The following is a 20,105-nucleotide window of genomic DNA, read 5'->3' on the forward strand; positions in this document are numbered from 1 at the left end:
CTGCGTACACGGAGCTTGGTACACAGTAGGTGCTTAAATATTTGTTGAACCAATGGATGGATGAAGGGTCATTTGTAGTAAAATATGCTTCTGCCCAGCCATTCATGGAGGAAGATGACTGACTTTGTTCTTGGCCAAAGTTCTCCTGGCTAAACTGTCAACATAAATAAGTAAACAAATGCCATATTTACTCAGAAAAAGGGAGAGAGGAGTAGACTCTCCTTATTGCCAGTTGTCCTCAGAGCCTTGACACTATGGCACTGTTGTGTTCACTACGCCCGCTGACCACATTTCAGTGTCATTTAGATAGACTCAGTGCTTGGCTTCACCGGCCACTGAATCAAAACTGAATGGCCTTGGAGAAGGATCGGGTAGTTTTTGGCACCAGGAACCTAATAACTACTGTCTGTGCTCATTATGGGATCCCCATTGCCTTGGACAAGTAGCACCCCCTGTGAATTTTTTAGAAATGAAGATTCTTAGGCCCATTCCAGACCTACTGAATCAGAAACTCTGGGCCTAGGGCACAGCAATGTTTTAATAAGCTCTCTAAGGTGATTGTCATGCACTCAAGTTTGAGTTCCCCGGCTTAAGGTTTGGGTCCATTTAGTCTCCCTGCCCCATGATGATATTATATTTATATTTATATTTTTTAATTTCACTCCGCTTCCTTATCTTTCTTGGAAGTTGATAGGGGTATACATTATAAATGGACAGCTACATCTAGTCCAGCCCCCACCCCCACCCCACCCCCGCCCCGCCCCGCCCTCGTTATACAGAGGAGAAAGGCAAGGCGGGGAGGGGTTAACTTGTCCCAGGTCACCCAGTAAGTTGGTGAAAGGTCTGGAGCTGCGCGCCAGGTTTCCCAAGAGCCGCATGGATGTCTTCTTACTTCCACACGAACCACCACCATTGCTTTTGGGTATGGCTGACGACCCGCAGTCTTGGTACTCTCTTAAGGCCATGGGGGGGTGGCGGGGGTGGCGGGGGTGGGGGGTCCCCTCTTCGTTGTGCGCATGCACCGTGCGCCCCGCGCTCCAGGACTGCAGGACCCGCGGGCCGCTTGCCTTGAGAGCGCTGGGGGCTGCTCCGCCCCTTCCCTCCCTTTCTCCCTCGCGGGTAAACTCCGGGCATCCATCAGTCTGTTAATTGCACTAATTAGAGATCGTGGAGGTGTTAATTGGAAAACCCTGGTATTGTGCCTGTTTGGGGAAGAAAACGTCAATAAAAATTAATTGATGAGTTGGCAGGGCGAGCGGCGCGGGTTCGCGGCGAGGCGCAGAGTGTCGTGGCAAATGTTACGGCTCAGATTAAGTGATTGTTAATTAAAAAGCTACGGTAATTAATACTCCCTACACCATATGGGTTCGTGAAAAGGCACAAAAGGTTTCTCAGCGTGTGGGGCTCCCAGTCTCTTCCCTCCCCACAAGCACCCCAGCCTACCGGGTCCTCCCTTTAGCAGGGAGGTGAATTCTTCACTCTCCGGAGGGGGCAGAGCAGACTCAGAGTTCTTAGGCATCCGTCATGGCTCCCCGGCCAGGGTTCTTCTAAGGGCCAGGAGCCTCGAGGGATGTGGGAGCCTCAAGTGGCCCATAGACGCCCCCAGAGTGGAAGAGGCAGCTGTGGCTTTGATCCAGTGCCCACTCGCCCTTCCTTCCTTCAGATGGTGGTCTCTGCCTGGAGCTAGAGGACCTGCTCAAAGGTGCCCTGGCTCCCCAAGGGGAACCCTTAGAAATGCGAGCCTTGGTCCTGCCTAAGGGCAGGACTGGGGCTCTAGACAGAAATCCTAGATGGTCTAAAATATGTCTTCAGGGGTGTTCTCCCTGGCTCCCCACTGTTAGCAGGCAGATCCAGGGGTACCCCAGGACCCCTAAACTTGCACTCTCTAAAGGGATTCTGCCATCCGCTGCACAAAGACAAAGCATACTCTTAGTGTGCATGGAGAGGGAAGAAGAGAAAGGATAGAGTTTCCCAATGAAACACCCAAAGTTACCCATTCCCTGTTGGGTAAATGCCCAGCCAGACAAACAGGGGTGGCTCAAAGTGGGGCCACTGAGGCCTGAAAGGTTGCCAAGAGTCTAACACACCTTCGGGCAGGAGAGGGGTAAGGGGGGGAACATAAGAAAAGGGGCAAAAGGGGCCAGGCAAGTCTGGGATGAAAGGAGCAAGATCAAAGTACAAATCAAGGTAACTGCTGCCATGTCAGCCTCCCCACGGGTCTCTCACTGACCTCTCTTCCAAGTGTCTCTGCATGCCCTGACTGTCTCCTTCCATGTCCCCCAAGTCCCTGGTGCAAGTCCAAAGCTGAGAAGCAAGGGTGCCCTCTTACACGCTCCTTCACATGTCTCTCAGCTCCTAGCTGGTGCCCCTCCTGTGCCCCTCCTGTGGCCCCCCACGTGTTCTAGATCTTCACCTGGCCACTCAGCTCTGCCCCTTGGATGGGGCAGAGAACCTGGACTTCCCCTTTTATGGAGATTCCTCTGTGATACCAACACATGGTAGGAGATGGCCTGGGCCAGCAGGGGTAGATGATGAGAACCTTAATTTTACCAAATTCTAGAAAGACCTTCTCATTTCGCCTTCCTTCCTTGTGTGGAGGAAGAAAGCAGTCCAGTGACGTGGGCAAGGGGCAGTGATTTGCTCAGGATCACACAGCTGGTCTCAGAGCTGCTCCCCCTCTCTTCCACAGGCGTGTCTCTGCTCTTTGCTAAGGAAGTGGGTGCCTGGGGAGTGTGTGGAAGAGACCTAAGGGTGGGAATGAAGGGAGGAGAGGATTCTTGCAGGGTGCACCCCCAGTACTAGAGCAGGCAGCAGGTCTACACTGGGAGAGTCCTTTGGGAAAGGGACCACAGCTGTGACTCAAATGGACTCTCAGCGGATCCCATCAGCCACTGTGGCTACATGTCCACGCACTAGACTTGGGAATTTTATCCCTGGACCTTCCAAGTCACAAGAGACTTTCAAGACAACTGCTCCTTGTAGAGATGGAGAAAATGAAGTCCAGAAATGGAGGAAGGTGAAGGATTCACAACTGGTTTGTGACTGAGCCCAGGCCATCTGCCCTCTGCCCTAGGCAGAAGTGCCAGTTCCCATGAACACCCCACACCCCACCCCTTGTAGATACAGGACCTTTATATGGAGGCCTGCCTCCAGCACCCCACCCCATCCTGGCCAGTCCCTATCCAGCTAGCCCCAGGTACCCAAAGCCTGCTTCCCCACAGTGCAGGGAGCTCCCCAGTGCCCTTGAAACACCTAGCAGTGAGGCGGGAAGTTGCTGGTGTGCTTATCCTTGAAGGGCAGGTGTCCCAGGGCAGAGGAGAGGGTACAGAGATCTCCTGGGAGCACTGCCATGCAGGTTTGGGTGGGTGTTGGTGAGTGGATGGAAGCATGGAAAGAGGTGAAAGTCCCGGGAAGGGGCAGAGCATGCCACATGGGAATTAATGTCATTCATGCACCCTGCGGAAATGAAAATGCATATAATCTCAAGCATGCAAATGAGAGGCTTGCTTCACCCTGTTTAATATGAATGATCAGTCCTTGAATAGCTATTACACACCACATTGCGGCAATTATGTTGTTCTGTACCCCCCCTCAATAAAGACAGAAAAGGACACCTCTGTTTGCATCTTCCTTCCTTTTTTCTTCCTTTTCCCAAACTTGTCTGATCTGCAACTTTATGGGTTTGTGTGTATGTGTGTGTGAGACAGAGAGAAGGGGGAGCTCTCCCTTACCCTGAGGAAGTAACTGCTGAATTCCCTTTCCTTTCTCTGGTGCACACACAACCCCCCCTGAGGCTCTGGTCTTTGTCCCCTGGGGCCCAGGAGTTCTCAGATCTCAGAGAAGCTAGACTTGGAATCAAGGCAGCTGCTCTCCACCCCCAGCAGGGCCAGGGTTGGGGAGAGGGAGAGGAGAGTGGGCCCCTGATATCTTCCCCTCCCCCTCAAATAGCAGTGGCCAGACCTGAGTGGAAGAAGCAGAGGGATCTGGGTGGGTGGTTGGGGTGGGCGGGCGGTGCGGTACCCTGTGCTCTGGTGGGTGGAGGATGGTGCCCACCCCATCCATCATTTGGCAGCCACTGGCCCTCGGGCTGACACGGCCATTAAGGCCCAAGACCGAGTGCTCAATCTCTTCCAAACCGTCGCCCCCAGCTTCACCCTTACCCCTGGCCTAACTCCTCTCCCAGAACCCAGGAGTGAGAGAGGCAGCTGGGGGAGTTAAGGGGAGCCCTTGGGAACATACAGAAAAATGCACAAGCGTGGACGCTCTAGCAGTCAGGGTCCCCACACAGAGGCCACACAGAGCCACTGGGTCAGAGACAGAGTGAGAGGGGCCACATGTGGCTCCCCAGGACCCCCAGCCCTCTATCCTCGCACTCCTTCCTTCTCTACTAATAGTAGGGACAAAACCAGCAGTGATCTAGTAGAGTAAGCCATAAAGAGTGCTTCCAGAGAGAGAGAATTTGGGAAAGGGAAAGAGATGTTCTTGGGAGCTGCTGCTATGGGGAAGGAACTAGGGAGATCTTCCAGTTTCCAGGAGTTTCTCTAATATGCTACCTATGAGGCCCTTATCTGCCACTGGGACGAGGTGACCATGGGGTTGTGGGCCTGCCTCGGCCAAAAGGGGACTGAGACAGAAGAAGGAACACTCAGCTTTGGCCCAGTGACCTCTGTGTTATGTGGGCTGAGACTGGCCTCTCTGCACCTCAGGGCTTCACCCTCACCTGTAGGCCAGGCGGAGGAGGTGCTGACTATCGCTCTGCCTGGTGGGTGGTTTGTATGTGTTGTTTATTTACTCACAGGACTATTAGGAGACTGGGGTTAATGCTACAGACAAGGAAACTGAGGCTCAGGGAGTTGACTGTGTGTCAAGTGTCAGTGGTGAACACGGTCCTTGTCCTGTTTGAAATTCATGTTCCTCTCAGGAGGCTGTGGCTTAAGAGGATAGTTTGGGGTCACCCCTGACTTTGAGAACCACAACTGCTCAGTGCCCCCATCTGCATCACAGTCTGTGTCCACCCCCCTGAGATACTGCCACGACTCTGGGAGGATCAGACCGCTTCCTTCTTACCATCCTGCACCATCCAGGATGTACCTTCTCTCTCTCTCTCTCTCTCTCTCTCTCTCTCTCTCTCTCTCTCTCTCTCTCTCTCTCTCTCTCTCGGGATGTTTCCATGAGAGCCATGGGGATGGGGAGGACATGAGGGGCACAGGATTTCTGGCCTTGACTCTGCTTTGGGTTTGGGTTAAAGCCCCTAATTCTGAATCCTCAGTTTTCCCATCTGTAAAGTGAGCGTAACAGTAACCATCTCACAGTTTTTAAAACTGAAGTAACACTGATTTATAACGTCACAAGGTATACGTGTTACAACCCATACGTGTTACGTGATGACTGCCCCGGAAGTCCAGCTCAGTCCTCCATCGTACAATGGAACCCTTTTAACTGATTCTCTCATCTACCCGCTTCCTTTCTGGTAACCACTGTTCTTAAAGTCTGAGAGTTTATATTTTGTTTTATTCCTTTAAAAATTTTTTTAATTGAAGTGACATTGCATTACAACATGAGTGTGTGTGTGGGGGTGTCATTATAAATCAATGTACATACCATGTGGAGGTCCAGTTCTGCATTCACACAGTTAACCCCTTATATTTGCCTCACTGCTCTCTTAACCCCTTCCCTTCTGGTACTGATGGAGGATAAGGATAGAAAAACTAGAAAGGAGGTGCCACAGGATCAGAAACCTGGCTCACAATGCCAAGAGCTGGAGGTGGGGTAGAAGGAATTAACACAGCCATTAACCCAGCGATAGGAACTGAGATCCTTCTGTGCAAAGGCCTAGATCACAAAGCACAAGACCCCTGCAGGTATCAGACTGCTGTAGGGGGTGACAGGAGTGCAGACCTGAAGGTGAAGGGCCATTGTAGAAATCTGGCCCCTTTCAAATTCTACATAGTTTGTTCAAAGTCAAGAACAAGCCACTCCTAGAAGGAGTGAGTCCCTCCCAAAGAGAGGAAGACTGTCCTTGCAATCTCGGCACTGGCAGGGGGCAACAGCCCTTCTGCCCACCTGTGCCAATGCAGGTGCTCCTTTTTGCCACTCTCTCCCCCTCCACAGGGCAGCGGCCTTCTTTCCTGCCTGTGACCTGTACCAAGCCAGGACTTCTCACTGACCTCCCTCAGCGGAGGCAGCTCTCCTCAAGGCCGCCCACCTGCAACCATGCAGGCCTTCTCAGCAAGCCTGTCCCTTTGGGGCAGCCCTTCCTGCCCCCTTTTTAATAAACCTGCCCTTTTGGATATAACTAACGTCTCTGTGTTGTGGAGAAACTCACTGGTGCTGGTGAAAGGGGAGCTCTGGCGAAACCTTATCCAGAATGAACCCAGCAACTCCAAAAACATCAGTACCACTAATTCCCACATACGAGTAAAACTGTGGTGTTTGTCTTTCTCAGTCTGACTTCGTATCACTTAACATAATGTCCTCGAGGTCTGTCCATGTTGTCTCGAGTGCCAGGACTTCATGTTATTTTACTCTAGCTGGGTAGTAGTCCATTGTGTCTATACCACATGTCCTTTATCCACTCACCCCACATTGGCTTTGGGCATTTACATTTTTCTCTCTCAAAGCTCTTGTGAGATGAAATCACAGTGCCTGAAAAGACAGTAAACATCAAGTGTCTACTTTTGACCAGGGACTGGGCTGAGGGTTTTAAGAGGAAGGTCAGAGTAGGGGGGGGCGTAGCTGCCTGCATGCACAGGACCTTGCCCAGCTGAGTGTCTTGCTCCCAGCATGTGCTGGGCAAATGGCAGCCATTTTTGCTGTGGAAAAAAAGCATTGATTGGAGCCTTTCCGTGTCCTGAGGAGGGAGACCCTTTAAGAACGGCCTGCCTTGGGGGACACCAGAGTCAACATGAAGTTCATTACAGGTGTTTAGGGGAGTACTAGTGAGGTCCCAATGAATAGCTTACCTGTTTTCAAGTCCTTTCAATATCCCTCCTCTCCTCTTCCCAAAGCCCTGGCCTAGAAGAGGCCAGAACCAGAACAGGCTTCGGATGCAGAGGGCAGGCTGAAGGCACCTGCTCCTCCCCTGGAGGAAGTGTGGGAGGGGGGCAATTGTGTGCCCTTGGCTTCAGTTTGCAACAGCCCCTTACCCCCTGGCCTAGGAAAGGGTTCATTAGGAAAGAGGTCCCCGAAACTGCGTAAAAGAAGTTGAGGAAAAGGTGCCCAGGACGGAGGGTTGGGGGGGGTGTGCCTTGAGGGGCATCAGTTGCTGCCCCTCCTGGAGCCCTTCCTGCCCTTCCAGCCTTGTGCCTCAGCCCCTCCCCTGTGTCTCTCCTCCCCTTCCAGGTCCCGCTAGAGCGACATGATGGTGGAATCTGCCTCGGAGACAATCAGGTCGGCTCCATCTGGTCAGAACGGAGTGGGCAGCCTCTCGGGACAGGCTGATGGCGGCGGTGGGGCTGGAGCTACCGGCACAGCTGGAGGCAGTGCTGGCAGAGACGCGGCTGCAGGCGCAGACAGCAACGGCGAGATGAGCCCTGCGGAGCTGCTGCACTTCCAGCAGCAACAGGTAGGAACTGGCGCCCCTCCCTGGCCAGCAGGTTTCCCACTCCATCCTGATGCGCTGGTCCCACCGTGCATCCTCACTTGAACATTCTTGAATGTCCAGCCTATAGGGATTTCATCTGTGCCCTCCCAATCTAGTGGCCACCCTAAAACTGGGGGAGAGCCCTGCTTTCAAGAAAGAGAACTAGAACTGAGTGGGTGAAGGAGAGCTGAGATCATGGAGTTTAGGACAGTCCCAGAAATGCCCTGGGCAGCAGGCTTGAAGGTGTGTGTCTTGGGTGGGTGGTTGCTTGTATTCTCTTGCACGCCAGCCAGGTTAACAGGATTGGGAGAGGGAGGCCTGCTTGCACACAGGAGTAGCTTTACTTTGTATTGTAAACCTTTTCCCACCTCTGTCTGGGCCCCTGACCCAAGCTGCGAATAGATGAAACTTTCAGGTACTAGTGGCCAACGCAGTTGGGAAAAGGAAGCCCTTTGTTTTTAGGGCTCAGACTGGGAATCCCCGTCTATATTCCCTCTCCTTCTCCCTCCTCATCTCCATGATTCTCCTTCTGAACTGCAGAGTTTGGGAGTTCAGGAAAGACCAGCTTCTCTGTAAGGATTGAGAAGCCCGAGGGCGGGGAGCCTGATTGGGTGATGACAGGGGCCCAGGTCTTGGCCCCACCCAGAGAAAAGGGAGAATCTGTGCTTGACAAGTTCAAAAAACCGGCCCATCCAGCCCTGGCCTTCGGATTCTTCTCTTATTTGACTCTGTTTCTCACATCACTGACAGTGGCTGGGTTCTGCTGAAGAGAGGGAAAATGTAGGGTCCTGCACAGTCCTCCCTATCCCTGCCTCATGCTCACAGAGGCATTTCCCACATTGCCCTCATAGCTCTGGTCTCCCAACTTCACTCTGGGCTCCTCCCTCCATAGCCCCAAAGGGGACGTTTCCCACCACAGTCCTTGGAGCTAGAGGTCAGACTAGAAGCAGGACTGTCAGAAGCCCAGCACTCTGCACTGCATTGGTCAGCCTTCATTAACAGGAATTGAACCTAATTCCAGGAGTCCCTAGAGGCTGGTTAAGTCTCAGCCAGCTGCTTGCCAATGGTGTGACCTTGGCCAAGTCATAGGTCTCACTGAGCTTTGCCTTCTTGGTGCTAAAAGTACAGGGTTGTGGGGCCTCCCTGGTGGTGCAGGGGTTGAAAACACAGCGCTATCAAGCTATCAGCAGCCACTGCATCATGAGTCCGATCTCTAGCCAGGGAGCTAACCCACATGGCGCAGCAGACCTCTCCTTTCTCTTCCGCTGCTCCCCTTAGCAGTGTATTTCAGTAGAAATGCCTGTTTTGATCCCACCTCTGTCTCTGGTGAATCCTTTTACCCCCCCCCCGCACTTCTGGCCTGTACCCCAGTTCTTATATGCATAAATAAATAAAAATTTTAAAAAATAAATGAAAGTACAGGGTTGTTAGGATCAGGTGCAATTTGGGTCTGGAATCTCTGTATATACTGACTGGTTGATGTAGACATGAACAGAACTTCCAACTTTAAAATTCACCTTGTCTTGCAAACGGTGGAGACTGAAACAGGAAGGGCTTGAGTCCTGTCCTCAGGGAGATGGTCTTTGGGAATTTGCTGGCATCTCCCAAGCTTTTCTAAGCATTGCCGTCTCTGGAGAAGAGACCTTCGGAGTCTATACAGACTGTCTACCGAGGACAGAAGGTCAAAAGGCAAAAATCCTACCTTTTCTCAAAATAATAACAAAACACACCCCACCAGAAATCTCCAAGGCCACCCATTTTGTATGGCCTACGCTTCCCCAGCCACACCTCTGTGTAGACAGAGCTATGAAAAATTTTGAAATGGGTGTAGGGGGTTGCATGGAGGGAAATAAAAAGAGAAGAGTGATACAGATGTCTGGTTAACTGGGGAGATGTGTGGGGCAGAGAGAGACAGAACTGTCTGCGCTGATCAGGTTTCTCCGCCCTGCGTGCACACAGCGTGTTTTACCGTCTATATTCCACATTCCAGTTATTCCTGTTTGTTTTGGGGAATATCCCAAAGTCCTGGAAAATCCTATATCTGTTTCACAAATAAACTGGGGTGGAGAGTTGGAGGCCTGCAGAGGACTGTTTTATCCATTTGGGCTCACTATGGGCGTAGTGCCCAGGGCCAAGGAAAATATTTGAGACTTAAGAAAGGTTTTGTTGGCGCCAAACTCTGAAAAGAACCCTGCAAAATTAAAATTACAAAATTGTCAATTAAAATGAAATAGTCTGTGGACCATCCTTCCACCCCCAATATATGAATGAAGCTGTGGGGTCACACTTCATGGTATCCCCATCAAGAAATGTTCCTGACCATTTGTAGGGTAGGGCAAGTATAGGCCAGAGAGCCTGGTCCAACGGGTTCCTCCTCCCTCTCAACCCCAACCAGGAAGTCCTTCGAGGACAAACAAATACCTTGCATCTGTTCGGTGCTTTGGTTTGTTCACATATGCTGTGTCATTTAATCTCCTCCCCATCCCTGGGAGGTAGACATTTCTATTTTGCAGGTGAGGGGCCAGCCAGAGGGACCAGTGACTTGTCCAGGTGACGTGGAAAGGCTGCAGCTGGACCTCCAGTCTCCTAGTTTCTAGGTCAGGGCTCAACGCAGCCTCCTTTTGCTCTAATCACATTCACACAGTCCCCTATGGGAAATGGACAGAGCAAGGCCTAGGACATAGTAGGTGCTAAATAAACATCTGTTGGTGAGTGAATGAGAACACTCCATTCTCAACCTAAAGGGGCTCTTAAAACAGACAAAAGCTACACTGCCTGCTGGCCCTAAGCAGCCACTCTGGAGAAAGGAGATGGGGGTGGGTCTGCTAGCTGTGAACTCCTCCTCCTCCTCCTCATGCCTTCTTGGGTTACTCAGGCCCCTCTCCCTTTGTCTGTCTGTCTGTCTGCCTGTCCGCCCTGTCCCTCTGCTCTGGGTAAACAACCCTAGAAATGCAATCTTGGCCTTTGGGAGTAATGAGTTGACAGAGGGGAGCAAGAGATAAACAGGGCGAGTCAGAAGTCAGGCCGGTGACAGGACTTTCGGCTGAAACAAACAGTGCTGAAGAGGGCAGCCACGTCACTTTGGAACAAGAGCAGGCGCCCGTTTCCATGCAACAGCAGGCCCTGAGCTTGTTTAAACAGAGGTGGGGGTGGGGGTGACATGGCTGACTAGAGAGAGAGGGTCCTTGGCCAGCTGCCCCATTTCACCATTCAGCACCCCAGCTTCTGGCTCCCTCCTCCCAACCCCCTCATTGTGAGGGAGGGAGGTATACCACCTCCACGCTGTCCTTGGGGCTTTCACTGGGGCTTTCTCACTACCCTGAGGAAAGGCTCTGGAGAGTAGTAGGCCTTGGAGCATGCTGCACTCAGCAGACATGTATTGAGCCTTATTTTGCACAGGGTATCCTGCTGGCCAGCTGGAGTTGTGGTCCCCAGCTGCTGGTAAGGAATACCCTGGGCCCAGTAGACATGCCAGCTGCCCCCCAGGCCCATCCTTCACCACGGCAAGGTCTACTTCCTTATTGCCCCCTCCCACTCATTTCCCCTCTGTGATGGCCATTTTCCCTCCGAAAGTTGCCTTGCATTTTATCCTAGCCTGAGTTCCCAGTGTGTGGACTTCCCCCAGGGACTCCATGGATATCCCACGGGCTTTCAGTGCCGGGCAATGAGGGCTGGGAGAAGCGTGTGCCAGCTTTGGGAGGTAGAGGACATGGCAAGACCTTGGGGCCAGGCATGGGGGCAGGGCAGGCAGAACTGCTGGCAGCATTAAGAGGCATCCAGGGCCTCTGGAGCGCGCATTCCCATTGTCCTTTGGTTTCAGGGGTGACAGGTCAGTGAGGGTCACAGGAGGGTTGCCTAGCGGCTGGGAACTCCCACTGCAGTTGCCATGGCAATGGGGCCAAATCCCACCCTGTTCACATCCTGTGAGGAGATTCAAAAGGGTGGGGGGGGGCTCTGCACATTAATGGATTTTTACCTCACCCCCCTCCAAAGAAATGGGGGGGGGAGTCCGGGAGTCTGGTGGAGGGGGAGAAGAAGAATGGAAGAGATTTCTGTTTTCCTCCCCCATCTGGCTCTCCTCTGCCCAAGCTACTTGGTGATGGGGGGCGGTGGGGGGGGGAGTGGAAAGGGGAGGTTTCAGAGGTAAAATGGTCCATGCACCCCTTTTACATGCTGTCAACAGTTGTCTGTTATCTCTGGTCCCACACCTTCTGGATTCTTCTGTCGAAGAGCCCCTTTCTAGGAGGTGCTGGGGGCCTAGAGAGAGAGTTGGGTCTTCCTACTTCCATCAGTGAAGTCCCTGACTTCAGCCACTGCAGGGTAGTATTTAGAAAGTGCTCCTCCCTCCTCTGGGAGCCAATTGGGTGGGTGAGCCCTGGGGCAGGGGAGCAAGGTGACCCAGGTGGGGTTGAGGGATCAGGTTGTGTTGGGAGAGGACCTTAACCCCCCATTTTTGTACCTCTCCTGGGCCACTAAGCCAAAGACTGTTTGCCTCCTAGTCCAACAAAAAAGAAAGTTCCCCTGGAGGGGGAGCTGTGCCAAGGGAGAGCGGGCAGAAGGTAGAGGAGAGGGCCAGCGGCATGAAAGGGACCCCAGACTTGTTTTCTTGGTACTTGGAAGGAGCTAACCGTTTACTGACTTCTCTGGCAAGGAATTCTGAGGCCAGCCCTTTTCCTTCCCCCTCACAACCCATTTTATGCCCACTTTCTTGTCCTTACTGATTAGGATTTGGGGGGACAAGAGGAGAGGAGGGAGGCAAGGGTGTTTTTCTTCTGCGGATAAAGGATTTAGCACAAAGGATTAACGTAAGAAGGTGGCATCCGAGGGCCACCCCATCAGGGCAGAACTCAGCCTGGAACCTCAGTGGCTGATCTACTTTTTCTCCTTCATTGTGAGAAATCCCAGTGGGAGTCCTTCGAAGGGAATTTCATGCCCACCAATTGCATCCCACACTCAAGATCACCTGCAGAAGTGGCTAGTGGGAGGGGGGGGCTAGGAAGCTCTGACCCTGACCCTGGAGTAGACCTACTTCCACTTCTGATGTCTACAGGCCCAGTAGAGAGCAGGGAAGCACCCCTGGGGGACCTACAGTGGACCCCCACCACCACTTGCAATCCCACCCTGCTCTATTTTAGCTCCCTCCCAACCATCCTGCCTTCCAGGTTCTCTGAACTCCTAGGCATTACCTCTCCCAGCCCCCTCCACGGAGCTGATTTGGGCCTAGAGAGGCCAGAGGGGCTAGGGCTACACCCTAATATTAGCGAGGTGCTGCTACTGGGGGCACAGGGAACAGAGAAAACGAAGAAGCAGCAGCTCTCCCTTTTCAGCTCTGCCAGGTCATTTGTTAACTCCTCTTCCGTGGGCGAGAGGTGGGTTCCTTGTAGAACGGAGGCATTTTTTGACACTTGGTGGGGAACAGGTCCCAAACAGAGCCGTGCACCCTGTATGTGAGTCTCCCACCCACGTGGGCCTGTCTGTATCTGTGCATTGCTGGTTTTCATTTTAATGGTTCTAATTTGAGAATGCGCCGATGTCATTTTTACGAGGTTGGTGTAAAAAAAATTTACAGCCTTTTCCAAAAAGCTTTTTTTTTTTTTTCCCGAGGAAAAAAGGTGTAGAATCACTTCGGGGTTTTTATGGTCTGCTCTCACCCACCCTCCTTACCCCCCTTCTCTGTGTAATTTCATTTTTATGTCTCTTTGCTGGAGGACAAAGCCTGGCTGGTGGAGAACCTGATGTCCCTGGGTCAGTACCCTCAGTGGTTGGAGCCGCTGACCTCACCCTTCTCTCTTCACCCCTTCCCTCCAATCTCTGCTCGGAGCCAGGAGTATATGGAGAAAATTTGCCTGTTGAATTCAAATCAATAAGTACTTCCTGGGTACCTATGTTTACTAACTGTGAGTTAGGTGTCTATTCTCAGAGATTATGCCACTGCTGCAGATCGCTCAAAGATTTGTCTTCAAGGGTAGAATAAAGTAAAAAAAATTCATTGTTCCTTGGTTAGCTGGCTTCCCATACCCTGGGACTTCTCTCAAGCCTCACACTGGCCTTTTCTTTTTTTTCTTTTCTTTTTAAAGATTTATTTATTTATTTATACAAGCACTGGGAACAGTCAGAAGTGCGGGAGGGTGAGAGAATTCACCAGAGACAGAGCGGGGAGTAGAACAGGCAGACTGACGAAATACACTGCTGACGGGAGCAGCAGGAGTGGCAGGACAGGTCTGCCGCGCCATGTGGGACCCTCACCGGCAGCCGAGGATCGAACCGGCGCTGCAGAGGCTGCGGGCAGTTTCGCAGCCCAGCGCTCAACCGCCTGCGCTTCCAGGGAGGCCCTCACACTGGCCTTTTCTGTTGGATCTTGTCCTCTCATCCTAAATGTCTCCCCAGGAGGTCTCCCTTGGCCACACAGCCTAAGTAGCCAGTGGCCTCCCACCCATGGTCTCTGCAGAGCCCCCCATCCTCTCAGAGCTGGCCCCTCTCTGTGTCACAGAGCTGTCTCTCCCATTACTGGGGGGCCCTCTTAAAGCAGATCCACAGGTCCCCCATATCTAGTGCAAGTGTCCTTCGGGGCTTCTGAAATACTTCACAGATTACTGAGACGTGAGCAGTCATGCCTTGTATGATCCTGGGGTACAGGTGATGGTACTTTTTTGGGGGTGCTTTTCAGGTTGGGATGGGCCAGCATCCCCCACTTACCTTCCTTACCCTGAATCTAGCCAACACCCAATTAAAATCAGTCAGCAAGACAATTTAGACCCAGTTTTGTCAGAATTAGCTAGATGCTGACAAAATTTGGTGGTTGCTTGTTTTGGCTGTCCCTCACTACAACCAAATTAAACCCTAATGTACTCAGGGTCCTCCCTCCTGCCTGGGCAGCTCCTGGCTCCTGGTCCCTCTGCAGAGCCCCACATTGGCCCAAGGGGGTCCACTTCTGATTCTGCCACTTGTATGATTGGAGGCAAGCATCTCTACAACCTCCATTTCTCCATTGATGAAGCAAATCAATCTTTGCTGGAGATTTAGAGTAAGAAATACATCTGACTTGGAACCCCGGCACAGTTTCATGAAAAGATGCTGACACTTACCCAGGAATGCCTATGTTTTTTAGGTGTGTTTATTTATGGCTACTTTTTGACCCAATAAGTTGATATTATGATCCACCATTAGGTCATTATAAGAATTTGAAAATTAGAAACACTAACACTGCTGCTCACCAGGTCTGTGCTCTGGGGGACTCCACTGCTCCATCCTCTCAAGTTCAGCCCTTCAAGCTTGTCTCCCTGATCACCCCATCATACACCCTCCCAGACACACAAGTAAGACTGGGACCTGGAGAAAGGACCTGCGCCTGGCCTCTGCGCAGAGGTGCCTTCCCCCTGAATTGTCAAGACACGCATGAGGGGTGGGGATGAGAGACCCTACCATCATAAGATGTGTTTTTCTTTTTTTCCTTTTGCCCAGCAGCTCCCTGTTGCCCTCAGAACTCTGGCTTCATTCCCTCCATCCCAGCTGCCCTCCCTGGATGCCATCCGTTATAAGCCATTTGTTCCTAATTGTGGAGATCCCGCTAATGACTTTTGAATGGGCGATGGGGGGAGGAGAGCTCAGCTTCATTAGCAAGACTCAGTTCTTAGGCTTGAGGGGGAGTGGGGAGGAGTGGGCTGGAAGAGAGTTTGGCTAGTACTGGCTGGTACTGGACAGATGACCAGGAGCTGTCTGGGAATGTGAAAGATTAATAATAGTAACAATAGCTAATGTCCATTAGGACCCCCTGGGTGCCAGTCACTGCTGGGTACTCCATGTGCACTGTCCATGTACCCTTCACAGTAGCTCTGCCAGCTAAGTACAGGCTCCTGTTTTGCAGAGGGAGAAAGGCTCCAAGAGGTAAAGTGACCCACCTAAGGTCATTTGGTATGTGGAGGGCAAAATTAGGGCTCTTACAGGGACCCTAAACCTTATCCCCCAAATCCCTGAGCTGGGCATTTGGTTTTCGGTCCAAGTGGTAGGAGGAGGAGGAAAACGAGGTTTATGAGGCCAAGTGGCTCCCAGTTTCTGTTCTTCCCTGAGTTCCTTCTCTGTCTGTCCCTCCCCTCAGTTTTCTGTGATGACTTTTCCCTGGTAAGGGAAAAATACCTAAATACCTTTTCCCACCCAAGGCTACATTTGGGTACCTCCGGGAAAGGAAACCGAGCCCATCATTCTCCTAATGATGCTTTTTTTGGTCTTGTTTCCCCCTCTCAACCAGCTTCATCTCCCTTTGCACTCAGATGGCTGAAAGCACACAGGCCCTGGGGGGAGGTGGATTCACTTGCTTTACTTGCCCATGCGTGAGGTCCTCACAGCCCCTCAGTGGGGTGCAGGGAGACTGGGCAGACCCAGGTGTCTGGACTCCACCCCCAGCTGTGGACCTTGAGCCTCAGTTTTCTTGTCTGTAAGACGGAGACTGTGACACCTGCCCTGCCTAGCCCAAGATTATAAAGCTTCAATTAGACGTGTGTAGATGTGTTTTGAAAACTACAAGGCACTGTACACATGTTAACTCCCCAGCTCCCTCAGCCTGTGCCTGCCTCCCACACTCGGCCTAGATAACACGAATTTCACCACATATCTGCTCTATGCTAGTGGCCGGGGCGTGGCCCAAAGATGGATACACCGCAATGATGTTTCAAGGAGGTTACCACCTGGTGGCCATCATCACTGAAAGAGGGGCTGGATCTGTCAGAGGTGAGGGCTGTCATTTTCCCATGCCTCTCGGTGGGCAGTCCAGTGACGTATCAGGACCTAGAGCCAGCAGGCAGTGTAGCCTTTGACACCTGGTGTGTCAGAGTGGTGGGACTCTGGAAAGTCTCAGATCTTTTAGGGCATCCTGGGTGAAAGGGCTTCCATCATGCCCTTACCCAGGTGAAAGTGGTGGTAGGGAGTGGAGGGCAGAGCAGTGACAGGTCCAGGGCATCTGGAAGGGGGAGCTTGGACCAGACCCCAGGGTCTGACCATTACTCCCACCCCTGGGCAACAAATAAATTACACGAACTGACTGTGTTGTCCACTGTGGCCTGCCAATCTCCAGGCACAGGGTCAGTGCACAGCAGGTGGCCCAGAATGAGTGAAGGAGGGAAAGAATGAATGAGGGAGGGCCCTGAGGAGCTTGGATCAGACCTTCATCACCTGCGGGCTTCTCCAGTCTCCCTTGCTAATACCCCCAATACAACGAGATTTTCTACCCCTGGGAATGGTTTTGAGGTCCCTGGTCCCACTGGGTCATACATTTCACAGAAATGTAACTATACGTGTGACATACATCAAGACGTAGAATCTGTTTAGTGGTTAGTTTTGAAAGGGGGCCCATAGCAGTAATCAAAATATATATGACCAGCATGTATGCTCTGTGGTGTAGGAGTCTCTACCAGGGACACCATCATCATCCTTGTCAACCCAGTGAACTCCAGTCAGTGCCACCTCCTCTGGGAGGCCTTCCCAGACTTCCGCGATGAGGCCGCCCTTCTGTGAGCTCTAGAGCCTGGTGCCCACCTCTTTGTCAGAATAGCATCCAAGCCGTGAGCTCCAGGGAAGCACCATGTTCTGTTTCTTTGTGCATCCCCAGCATGGACCCTGTGCACAGTAGGCACTCAGCAAATGTGAATCAGGAAGGAGTGAGTGGGGGACAGGGAGAAGCCAGAGCAGGGGACATCCTTAGCCAGGCCTTGGGACCTACCTAGCTCCCTGTCATCTGGCCTGAAGGGGTAGCCCTGGATCAGGCCAGGAGGAAAGGCCAGAGTGAGGGGAGAGGTAGGCAGGGAGGCAAAGGGCCTGTCATAGGAGGTCTCCCAGGAATGAGAATGCAAGGCCGTGTCATTTTTTTTCCTGTAAATCTTATAATTTCATGCTCCAGGGGACCACAAAGTAAGAATGTCTGTAGGGAGTGAATTCAACTCCTGGGCCACTCCCCCCACCATGAGACTGGGGGGCTCTTCCCCTTGCTGCTTCCCTCCCCACACCAGCGATCTGGGGTTCATCTCTCCACTCTGGGTCTCCGGAGCGGACCAGCTGCTCCTAGCCATCCTCTTACCACCTGACCTCTGACCTCTCTCTGCCTCACCCTGCCTCTACCTTTGGAAGACAGAGTATTTGCCTGGAGGGGGTCACTACACATAGGACAGATAGAAGCATGGATCCCTTCCTGGTGACCACTTCCCCACCTCCCTCTCCTCACCCCACCCCCCTGGCCACAGCCTCTCAGAGTCTCTTGTCTCAGAAAGGTCAGATTTCTACTTTCTGAAGTGAATCTCACAGAGAAGAAATCCCAGGCCATTGTCCAGCTGTGAGGTCCAGGAGAAGGGGGGCTGGGGGGAGCAGGCTAATCTGAAGTCCAGGTTTGCTGTGGGACACGTTCCCATAGATACACCAGTGTGTATTTGGTTACCCTCCTAAGGTAAACCCGCTTTCAGCCTCAAGGGAGGCTTAGCTGGTCAACGAGGGCGATGAGAGGGCTGCGGAGGGGGCATGAGTGTGTGCTCGGTACACAGCAGACACTCCGCAAGTGTTTGCTGAGTGGCGAGCATGTGCGAGTGCACGAGGGCCGAGGTTCTGCCTTGGCAGTGCTTGGGGCGGGGAGGAGGGAGTCCACTCAAGGACACGGTGTGTGGACAGATGTGAGGGGCCAGAGCAGACACAGGTCCCCACATAAGTGCATCGGGCATGGGGCCGTTTTGGGGAGAGGATGAAGGAGGCGAAGGAGAGAACCATCCAGCTCAAGAGAAGGGAAAGAATAGGCCTTAGGGAAAGTCTGCTAAATGCCAGGCATTGGTCTTGACCCCCAGGTGTTTCCGAGATGGGCCATGGCCCAGTGTTGTAGATCAGGAGATGGGACCACAGACAGAATATGGAATACTGTGCCAAGGTCACCATGCTGATAGGTGGCACTACTGGCCTATAAAGCTAGGTCTACCTGATACCAGAGCCCTTTGGGACAGGCTGCCTCCTGCTCTTGCTCCCCAGGAGGCCTTTGGGGAGCCTGGAGGCAGATGGTTTTTGTGTGCACATCCCTTGAATTTGAGCCCCAGATGGCCCTGAGTAGGGGGGCAGAGGTCTTGACTGACCTATGGAGAGCTTCCTGGAGAGCTTCCTCACTCTACTAACTAACCCAATTCTCACTGCCCACTCATCCACATCCCAGGACCACTCACACGCCAGAACGGCTCCTTCTGTAAACTCTACACACTTTCCACTTCTACAGTGCCAGCTCAGATTCCAGACCAAATCATTATGGCCTCCAAGCCCAAACACACTCCTCAGGACTTGATGAAACTCCCCAAGCACCTTAAGACCCTGCATGTGACCCCCTGGGTTCAGAAACCACACCATGCTCAGACCCTGAGGCTGTACCCTTATCCCCAGCTCTGTGTTCTGACTTCAGGGAATGGCACGCCCTCAGCCCCATACTGGCCACCTAGTAGGGCAGGTGGCCTTGGAGTCAGACTTGCTGACCTCAAATCCTGGCTGATGGCTCCTAGCAAGTTATTTAACTTCCTGGAGACTGGGTTGACAATCCTTACCTCACAGCCTCACCAGGAAGGTTTCAATAAGATCTCGCCTGTGAAGTACAACCCTTAGCAGTAGTACCTATTGATAATACCGAGTCCACCAACTGCACTGCTTTCCTTTTTGGCCATTGGCTCTTCCATATGCTATGGGGCTGCCAGCAACCAGAGTGAGTTCCTATAGGCTCTGGTCCACAAACCCTGGTTGCTCCTCTCAGTGACACCCTCCTGCCACCTTTATCCTTGCCCCAAGCCAGGTGGACCTTGTCACCTTATAACTCACCCCCCAAGACCTTCCAGCTTTCCCTGACCACCTACCCTTCACAGCCATCAAAATCTTTCTGAACCCTGGATCCTGCTGACTCCTGACCTCCCACCCAGGCCTAGGTACCGCTGACTCAGCCCCTATCTTACAGGCTCTCCAGGTGGCCCGGCAGTTCCTGCTGCAGCAGGCCTCAGGCCTGAGCTCCCCTGGGAACAATGAGAGCAAGCAGTCGGCCTCTGCCGTGCAGGTGAGGAGGAGGGCCCTTGGCTGGCATTGGGCTGGGTCCAGGCCCCAGGTCGGAAGGGTGGGCTTGGCACAGAGGGAGGAAACAACCCAGTTGCTCTTGCCAGTCCCCACTGCCAGAAAGTGGGCATTTTTCCAGAAGGAAATGCAGTTGGTACAGGCAGAGAGCAAAGGAGCTTCCACTTTCTGTCTTCATTTGATCCCCTAGGCCTTCCTCAGCTTGGTCTTTGTCTCCGCCTGCCTGGGCTCTCAGTCTCTACCTGTGCCTGCAGCCTCTTCCCTGGCTCTCCCCTCAGGGTCTCTACCCTCAAGCTCTCTCCAGGGTTTGCATTTCTCCACCTCTGTGGGTCACAGTGCCTGTCCCTCTGTTCCCCTTCCAGACCCTCTGCTCTCTGCTCTCGGTTGCTGAGGTCACTGCACCCCCCCCCCCACCTTACCTTTCCCCCACCAACTCTCCAGGCTCCCCGAGCTTCCTGTC

At 52.7% G+C, this 20,105-nt stretch overlaps 1 protein-coding gene across 3 annotated transcripts in view; it reads left to right on the plus strand.

The window, feature by feature from the left end:
- FOXP4 (forkhead box P4) overlaps positions 1-20,105 on the plus strand; it is a 51,386-nt gene that overhangs the window by 11,449 nt on the left and 19,832 nt on the right. For all 3 annotated transcript variants that reach the window (XM_037519680.2, XM_037519682.2, XM_037519681.2), the window contains exons 2-3: positions 7,342-7,564; positions 19,536-19,631. In XM_037519680.2, coding sequence (XP_037375577.1) covers positions 7,358-7,564; positions 19,536-19,631 — 303 coding nt within the window. In that variant the 5' untranslated portion in view covers positions 7,342-7,357. The remainder of the gene's footprint in view (positions 1-7,341; positions 7,565-19,535; positions 19,632-20,105) is intronic.

The sequence above is a fragment of the Talpa occidentalis genome, unplaced genomic scaffold (assembly GCF_014898055.3).
Source record: "Talpa occidentalis isolate TD23 unplaced genomic scaffold, MPIMG_talOcc4v2.1 talOcc4.2, whole genome shotgun sequence".
Taxonomy (NCBI): domain Eukaryota; kingdom Metazoa; phylum Chordata; class Mammalia; order Eulipotyphla; family Talpidae; genus Talpa; species Talpa occidentalis.